The sequence below is a fragment of the Rhamphochromis longiceps genome, linkage group LG3 (assembly GCF_057381845.1).
Source record: "Rhamphochromis longiceps isolate RC_006_pf linkage group LG3, R_longiceps_female_GT1.1, whole genome shotgun sequence".
Classification (NCBI taxonomy): Eukaryota; Metazoa; Chordata; class Actinopteri; order Cichliformes; family Cichlidae; genus Rhamphochromis; species Rhamphochromis longiceps.
This window is the reverse complement of record NC_140559.1, coordinates 41,515,974-41,525,221: the sequence shown is the minus strand read 5'-3', so window position 1 is coordinate 41,525,221 and position 9,248 is coordinate 41,515,974. Positions and strand designations below refer to the sequence as shown.

Genomic DNA, 9,248 nt, shown 5'->3' with positions numbered 1-9,248 from the left:
CACAAACAGTTTACAGTGATGTAAAAATGCCTTTCAGTTGCTTAATTTAAACTTTGTACAGTTTTGTAAGGAAATTGACTCATTTGTTACATTAATGAATGAACATTAAAAAGGAAAATTATTATTATTTTATTGCTTCCAGACCAATTTGTTTTTTCACATTATTAACAACGAAAAGTGGAAACAGCTACTCTCAAAACTCAGAAACCAAAAAGATGCACTTTATCTGCACCAACAATGACGATGTTCTACAAATCATAATTACTGAATATTCGATTTGTACACAGATTGATCTTTTTAAAATATATATATATTGTACATAATTGGACGAGCAGCTCCACAGAGAATCATTATCATGACACATGAAAAAAGCATGTTGATATACAGTCTCCTCACACAGGTCAGGAAAGTCCAAAATCACCTTCCTACCACTACACAGTCACCAGTGTCCTGTTAACGTAAATACACGAGCATGAATACTCGCCATCGTCACATCCCAGGGTGGCATAAACTCAACTGTCTGGGGTTCACGCTGCGCTCTGCACGAGCATGAGGTTCCTCTTGTAGCACTCGAGGCTGCAGAGAGCAACTCCGGTCTTTGAGCACGAGTACTTCTTGAGGTTTGTGCACCCGCTCACTCCACAGTTCAATGGGGCTGGAGGAGGAGGGCAGGGAGGTGCCGGGGTAGGAGCGGGGACCCCTGCTGGGAAGGAGATGGCCATTCCCTGGACAGAATCGCTGTACCGAACCATGGGGCACTGGCTCTGCTTGGACTTCTTCTCCTTCATGCTTTTGATCTTGGCCTTGCTGGTTTTCGTCAGTCTCTCTATCGTCTGGTTCTTGTTCTCCTCTGCCTTCTTGGCGGCCTGCAGGCGTCTCTTTCGGGCACGCTCCTCCCGCTTCTGCATCATCTCAGCGGTCATCTCTTTCTCCTTGTAGCCCATGGGGAGCTCCAGGAGAGGCTGACTCTGCTGCTTGTGTAGCAGAGCTTTCTGAGGGGGAGAGACAAGGAAAGAAAAACATGTTTTAAGCTACTTTTAAAAAAAAAAAAGAAAAAAAGTTTTACCCCTGATTTCAAATGCTGGAAGACCTTTCATATTAAAGTCAGGCACAGGTGAAAATGTTCTCCACAACACTGACAGCTGCTTCTTACCTGTCTGGCAGTGAGCAGAGACTCATCGATCTCCTTCTTCAGCTCTCCATTGTCATCGAGCTCTCCTTTCTCCAGAGCGTCCAGCCACCGCTCCTCCTCGTCCACGGGCCCGCCCAGCATGGAATCTGAGTCCATATCCGGCAGAGGGGATGTGGCCAGGTTGCTGTCTTCATCTGGTACAAAACAATCAAGATACAGACAGTCTTTGTTGCAAGGCTAAAATAAAATCAAGATCAAGCTCTGTTGTGCTATTCTGTACCATCAGCAGATTCTCAGACATCACTGTTTGTTTCAGCTCTGAAGTTGGAGTCATGTAGGGATGCAGGCAGATTCTACTTATTAATGTGTGGAGTATTTCTTTCAAACCACAGTTTATAAACTGGTTTGTAAATATCAGAGGATGTTGTCCAGGTGATAAAAAAAATATTCAGTTCATGACCAGATTAGACAAAAGCAGTAAGTATTTGGGAATAAGAAAATATCTGGCAACAAACAGCACAAATGTTTTAATCTTTGGCAAAGGAACCATTTCTAACATAAAAATAGTATGTCAAAGACGTGTGACAAACACATGCAGAAAAAACCAACAAAACTGCCAGAAAAAAACAAAAAAAACAAAACCAGGTTTTTTTTAAAGTATGCAACAAAGCTTTTACAAGAGCTTAGATCTCAGGAGGTTGGCAGAAACTTGAAACTAAACAGCAGGAACTAGTAATCATTTCTTTCAAATATGACTTCCTTCATGGTTTCATCCATGAAGTGTCAACAGTCCCGATCAAGCTGAGGTCATCCCTCCTCCTATATTAGAATTGAGTCCACTTGTTTTGCTAACTCACCGAGCCAGGCTCGATACTGCTCCAAAGGAACAGAGGGCTCGTCATCATCATCTTCATCGTCGTCATCATCGTCGTCATCAACGTTGTTGTCAATGATCATTAAAGGTGAGGGTGGACGAGCCACACCAGGATGGACGGTGAAAGTGGGAACACTGGAGAGCACAATGTCCTTTTAACTGACTGATCAAACTGATTCATGAACAGTTATCGATACTGAAATCTGGCTCAAACGTCTCACCTCTTGGTTCCCAGCGTCTGTCCTCCCAGTTTGATCTTCAGTCGGAGCTGCGGCGGAGGCCGAGGCACCACTACAGGCTCAGGCTCCGGCACCTCGGGGAAGCTGTGGTGCTTCTTCTTGTGCTTCTTGTGTTTTTTGTGTTTCCGCTTGTGAGCGCTGTGCAGGCTGGAGCCGCCTTCACCTGCAGAGGACGGGACAAAGCACAGATTAATACAAAGACCGTCAGTGAGTTAGTTGCTCATCCAGCTCATGGTACATCACAGTTCACAATTTAGAACTTTTAAATGGCTAATTGAGCACAGTTTAGGTTAAGATGATGAGACAATCACTGTGTGCAAGTTTGATTAAATTCTGATCAAATATGTAGGAGGAGAACTGTGGAAGAACAGACACCTCGCCACAGCGTAAGGGCAGTGGTCCATCAGCTCGATGAGCTAAAACGCAAAATGATTTCTTTTCAAATAAAATGTTTACATCCACATCCATTCATCTTCTGCTTATCAAATTCAGATTCACAGAGCCAGAAGATTTTTCTAATTTGTTTTCTACAGAATTGAACCAGAAATCAAAGGTCAAGAATCAGAACTCCAAGTTGGTTTTAATATAAACAATCCACATGTTTGGATCTAGTTGTGCCATTTATATCCGCCTTTGGGTCAGGTAAACAAAGAAACTCATTACAAGAGATAACTGTTTCCAAGTCTTTCAGCTTTCCATCACAACATATACCAACATGTATTTAACATAGGAATAATGTGACACAAGTAAAATAACCTGCATTGGAAACATCAACCTCATTAAAAAGCAAACAAACAAACAAATCCCTTTCTATTCTCGGGTTCTGATTATTTTTCTTGTTTTATTTGTGTGTGTTCTTTTAAAAACCACGTAATTTTTTAATTACTTACATTAATTACATCACTTTGTTCAGTGATGGCTGCCTTTTAAAAGGTCTAATAAACAGACTCGGTTTGAACCCTATAACAATAAAATTACAAATGAATCAGCTCAGAGTAAAAACAATATGATTTCACCTTTTTTTTTTTTTTTAAATACATTCAGCAAAAAAGTATTTCATTCTAGTTTGCCATTTTTAATAGAGTGGCCGCTCCTACAGAGGTCACTGAAGCAGATAATCTGCCTATATGTATTCCTATCATCCTCCTCTGTCACACCATGTCCATCACTACATCCATGAACCTGCTTTGTGGTCTTCCCCTCCTGCCTGGAAGCTCCATCTCTCCTTTGTCCAGTATATCCACTATCCACTTTCTGTACATAGCCACACCATCTCGGCTTTGCCTCTCTCCCTTTCTGTGTGGCCTGAGTTGTCCCTCTGTTACATTCAGAGGTGTGGACTCGAGTCACATGACTTGGACTCGAGTCAGACTCGAGTCATTAATTTTATGACTTTAGACTTGACTTGAAAAAATGTTCTAAGACTTGTGACTTGACTTGGACTTTTACACCAATGACCTGGGACTTGAATTGGACTTGAACCGGTTTACTTGAAAAGACTTGATATTTCACCCCAAATATAAAACTTAACATGCATATTATATAGAGATTGAAAATGTGATGTCATTCAGGGGTAAAACCGCAAAGGATTCTGGGAACTCGTGGCAAGAGGTACTAGCGCACGCAGGCTTTCAATTGAAATCAGTCACACAGCATAAAAAGAAACACAAAAATGTCAAGAAGCTGTTGTATTATTAACTGCAATAGCCGGTCGCATGACAGCCACGGGAAGCCGACGGGTAAAGAGATCGGTTGTTATCGGATTACGACGTTGAAGAGAAATTGTTCGAGCCATGTTTCCGAAGTAACAAAGACGCGACGGATGGCCTGGATTGCAGCCATTCAAAGATCAAATATAACGTCCCAGAACCCTCCAGCTCACAGGTTAGTCTGCTCCAAGCATTTACACGAAGGTCAGTGTTTTTTAGTAGTTAATACGTCATTTTCATAACATAATTAGTGATATAGGTTACAAGCAAGTCTGGCGCTGAACAGAAATGGTCGCGCTATGCTCCTTTATTTATTGTGCATAAATAGTGAATTGTCCTGACACAATATTGCGTTTCGCTTCTGTTATTATGGTACATTGACAAAAACATATACTTTTATTCACAGGATAAAACAGTTGTTTTGTATCACTAATTGCCCAGTACGATTACAGCATACAATATTATTGTCACTGCTACATTTCTGTGATGGGTACCAGAAATTATTTCCACTACTGATTAATTACCGTTGAGCTCAAAGGTCCTATTAATAAACGGTTAACGAATGTGTATTTATGACGACGATTTGTGAGACTGGTAAACTTATGATACGTACGATGGTCTTTCGTTCTACACGGTGCGTTTCAAGGTCCTGTACCCATCTGTCGGTAAACTGTACCTGGGCTTGTTGCAGTGACCTGAAGTTACTAAACTTCATGAGTGTATGCACTCACTCCAAGAACCGTATGATTATAAATATGCATATAAATATGCTACGATGAGATAGCTGACTTCATCTAACTAGCAAATATTGTCCAGGCTACGTTGGTGATGCAGTTTTTTTTTAATATGTATGATATTTTTGTCATGCGATTTTAAAGCTGGTCCTACAAGCGCATCCAAGAACAACATGCAGCTTATCTCAGAACTGTCGGTGAAAATTATTCTTGGAGCTAGGTTTAATTGAGCTGCATTTTAAAGAGGTGCAATTTCACAATTTGTGTATATTTTCTAAGTTCACTATTTTGTCATGTGTTGAGAAAAACACAGATTTAAAAATTACATGGTCTAATATTTACATTTAGCATATAACTGCAACATGCTTTTTTTCAGGGTTTTTTAAAGACTCGAAAGGACTTGAAATTCAAAGTTTAAGACTTGTGACTTGACTCGGACTTTTACACCAGTGACTTGAGACTCGACTCGGACTTGCCTGACATTACTTGAGACTTCACTTGAGACTTGAGGATAAAGACTTGAGACTTACTTGAGACTTGCAAAACAATGACTTGGTCCCACCTCTGGTTACATTCATTTCTATTCTTGTCTATTCTGGTCACTCCCACTGAAAATCTTAACATCTCCAGCTAGGGCTGCTCAATTAATCGAATTTTAATCACGATTACGATCTGGGCTTTCAACGATCATTAAAAATGCCGATTATTAGCCCCTCCCTCATTTATCCGCGACACCTTAAAGGCCGGTCCGTGAAAATATTGTCGGGCATAAACCGGTCCGTGGCGCAAAAAAGGTTGGAGACCGCTGATTAAGAGGACCCGAGGGAAGCTCGGAAAGCTAAGCAGAAGTTATTTGGAGAGGAGAGAGTGACTGCTGTTGGTTGAAAAGAGAGGTTAAAAAAAAAAAAAACTTCAGTGGTGTTGCACACTATTTTATATTATTTTTTAAAGTCATTGAAGCCGGTCAGAGCAGCACACTCCGTTTTGTGTAACTATTTTTAAATCCCTGTAGAACCTGAACCGTGTAAGCTAGCGCAATAATTTTTTTTGCATATGAAACCGGAGGAGTTGTACTTACATCTGATGCCATCAGCTTGTCCTCGGTCACGGTTTCCTTCCACATATAGCTTTGCAAAAACTGCATAGAAAGCGCTTGCAGGAACAAAAACATAATATTCCAGAAACACGCTTTGCCGATCCGATCAGCTGTTCGTAACACTTCCCACAGTGAAGCAGACGTCAGCACGAACTATCACATGTCGGCCATTTCCTCCCCGAAACCGGAAGTGACGTCATTTTCGCGGAAATGTAGTTTTTTACTTGTAGGCCTTAAAAGCCTATACTGGTCATGTTTGACTTTTCTGAATAGTTTCTGGGATGCTTAGAACTCGAATTGCACTGCTGGAAATCGTTTATTTTGATGCACCTTCTGTTTTCTTTGCAAATTTGCATCATAGGATTGTTTTTTCGTTTTTCCTGCAGTGTATATAAAAATTGGTGTATCTCCAAAATAAAACTATGAAGACACTCAAAATAAATTTCCTGTTGTTGTAAACTATTTTTTGCAACTTTTTTGTATTTAAAGTTTTGAGGGATAAACCTCTTAAATTTCTCCAAGTAGAAATATATGTAAAAAAACAAAACCGATTTTCAATTTTTTTGTAGTTTATTGCAACTTTTTTGCAATTTATGCAGTTACTATGGACATAATGCATACATATTATTAAAATATGGGCTATAACAGTTGTATAGCAACTTGAAATGCTCCCACAAATGGCACTACAACATGTAAAAAAATAATATAAGCTCTGGCGGACTTGGTTCTATGGTAGGTCTTAAAGGGTTAAATAAATATCGTCAAATAATCGAGATCTCAATTTCAGTGAAAATAATCGTGATTATCATTTTTGCCATAATCGAGCAGCCCTATCTCCAGCTCAACCACCTGTCTTTGTCAGTGCCACCGTCTCCAAATCACACAACATTTGTTGTGTGTAGTTTATGTGTTGTTGGGCTCACAACTGACCCACAGTCTGAATGCTGGCAGATTTTTTAAAAAAAACAAAAAAAAAAACACAACAACAACAACAACAACAACAACGAAAAGACCTTTTCTACTGCTGTAAGAAACTCTTTAAATCTACAAAGTAAACTGTGAAGGGACATGTTTTGTCCCAACTTGGAGGAGGTTTCTCCTATAAACATTTGTTTAAGATGCATTTCAAAATATCAGCCAAACTTCCTGTTTGTTATCCCCCCCAAACTATCAACACACACAGCCTCCATTTACTGCTAAAAACGGAGGCCAGCCACTACAAAAGGCCCACGTTAAGCTTTATATGAGGATGGGATATTCCAAGAGATCACCCCTGGTTTAGATGCGCTTATGTTTTGTTTTGTTTTATGGATATGTTTAATCAGCTTTTTGCAGGCTGTGGTTTTAAGCAGACAAACTGGAGACTTTAAGCACAAGGAAAGAATATACGAAAACGTGCGACTGCAACAGTACAAGCTTTCTCAAATACTCACCGAGAAATCTGGGGTGAATCATGTCTTTCCTTTTTCCCATTGAAACGACGAAACAAAAGCAGCTTACATAGCAGCAGAAACCTCACGGTAAACAAACATTAAAGCTTAAACACTGAGCGGCCTCATTCAGCCTCCTCTGCTAGCATCAAACAACTGCTAATATAGTCAAAAGGCTCAAAATAATGATAAAAAAAACCAATTACCAATAAACTTTGGAGAAGAAACGCTACACAAAACATTAACTAACTCATTTTAGATATTAACTAAGCGAGATTACGCTACATTTTCTCACTCCATGTTGAACAACACGGAAGTTCCGCTTCTTCGTCGTTTTCCTGCTGTTTCCGCTTTCCCGCGCTTCACTGCACCCTAGCGGGGACCAGAGGAATAAACATTCACCAGAGACTGCTGCACAACGTCTCGTTCAGGCTTCGCATCTGTGAAATGTCGAGCAGCCGATATTTTCTTTAACGTGAAATAATTTCTAACGCTTCGTGACACAGACTCGTACAACAGAAAATGCAGACATTTCTGCCCGGTAAGCAGGCAGGCGTTAATATTTTTCTTTGTAGTACATCTTGGGTAATGTAGTTCAAGAAGCGGTCACCGGCGCTAACCACCACAGAAAGTCGCCACGCATCTAGAAATACACTGACCAGAAGCCCCCGCGTCGATTCTGCCACACGCGCAAGGTCAGTTACACTGCAGAGTGTGGTAGAGCAAATGTCATAACTACAGTTAAAATAATTGTTTACACCTATGATATGTTTAGTCCTGTGTTCACTGTAGCCTCCCATAGTGTGTGTCCGTGTTAGCTCACCTTATAGCTGTTTCGGGTTTATATCTATATATGTATATATAGATATATGTATATATATATAGATATGAATCTGTTTTTACGTTACATACCAAAAAAAGGTAACACATTTCTACCATAGCCGCTGGCTCAGTTAAGAGCTACAGTTACAGATTAACTTATAGAAACAGCGTAAATGCTTCACTGAAAGCCTGTGGAAGGAGGTGTAAGCTTAATGGGCAGATAACCCCGCTGTGTGAGGGGAGGCAGCTGATATTTTTCACCTTGTAATTTGACAGGAAGCATGAATTACGCTCGGTTTCTGACAGCTGTCAGTGCAGCGAGAAAGCCTTCCCCCATCAGGATGCTGAGTGAGTACTTTTCATATATTAATACACTTGTGTCCGGTTGTACAGCGAGACTAATGCACCCATTACAATAGCCAGTTTGACACAAAATGGTAAAAACGGGTGTTCCTAATCACCTTAAGGGTCTGTAGCTAATGTGGAATAGAGCCTATGATGTCACTGGTAGCACCCGTGTTTGGTGTTTACCTCTCTTTCGTGTGAGTTATGTCTGTGTGAGAATGCAAAAAAACAGCAAGTCTTCTGAGTTTTTTTCAGTTTTTCCTTGTCTGCTGTGGTTTTTATTTAACTACAACAAAAATGACCAATTAAACCGGTGATCTTTCTAACCGCAAGGTTCATATTTTCCATGCCATCTCTATTTGCTCCACCGGAAACAGATGAAATAAACAGAACACATTAAAACACGAGTTTTATTTAGTTTATATGGTTAAAAAAAACGTCAGAGGCGTATAAATGACGACACTGGACGCAGCGTGTTCGGGTGATGTTTTCCAACTTTACTCGTAACTAGGGTTGCCAACTCCCTGAAAAATAAATAAGGGACACCTCGTGGCCAGGGCCGGGCAACCCAGTTGTCTTCACCCTTCCCAGTGTGGTAGCTCTTTTTTTGTGTGTGAAATTATTTTTTAACCATTTGACTTGAACTTGATTTAAGCAGATGCATATTCTTTGTGATATGACCATATGGGAAACAAATGATCATTTAGCCATTTATTTTTAGCTCACAATGACAACATTAACACAGTAAAACAGGTCTCTTTCTTAAACAGAAGCCTGTCATGCTTAACTTTTGAGAATATAAGTAAATCTTTCTTTAAAAGAACTCTGTCCTGCTTAACTTAAAATTATATAAATTAATAGAAAACA

The 9,248-nt window shown here is 40.1% G+C and overlaps 2 protein-coding genes across 4 annotated transcripts in view; one reads left to right on the top strand and one right to left on the bottom strand.

Annotated features, from left to right (window-relative positions):
* Positions 1-113: 113 nt before the first annotated feature.
* The window catches only part of ino80b (INO80 complex subunit B), a 14,575-nt gene continuing 5,440 nt past the window's right edge, over positions 114-9,248 (bottom strand). Inside the window, exons 1-5 of one of the 2 annotated variants that reach the window (XM_085398082.1) lie at positions 7,218-7,540; positions 2,228-2,408; positions 1,990-2,141; positions 1,154-1,326; positions 114-992 (exon numbers count right to left, since the gene is read on the bottom strand). In XM_085398082.1, coding sequence (XP_085254208.1) covers positions 528-992; positions 1,154-1,326; positions 1,990-2,141; positions 2,228-2,408; positions 7,218-7,257 — 1,011 coding nt within the window. In that variant the 5' untranslated portion in view covers positions 7,258-7,540 and the 3' untranslated portion in view covers positions 114-527. Of the gene's footprint in view, positions 993-1,153; positions 1,327-1,989; positions 2,142-2,227; positions 2,409-7,217; positions 7,541-9,248 lie in introns of those variants that run through there. The other variant, XM_085398089.1, reaches the window with a different exon arrangement.
* The window catches only part of aadat (aminoadipate aminotransferase), a 24,520-nt gene continuing 22,856 nt past the window's right edge, over positions 7,585-9,248 (top strand). The window contains exons 1-2 of one of the 2 annotated variants that reach the window (XM_085398061.1): positions 7,585-7,755; positions 8,313-8,384. In XM_085398061.1, the coding sequence (XP_085254187.1) occupies positions 7,737-7,755; positions 8,313-8,384 (91 nt within the window). In that variant the 5' untranslated portion in view covers positions 7,585-7,736. Of the gene's footprint in view, positions 7,910-8,312; positions 8,385-9,248 lie in introns of both variants that reach the window. The other variant, XM_085398066.1, reaches the window with a different exon arrangement.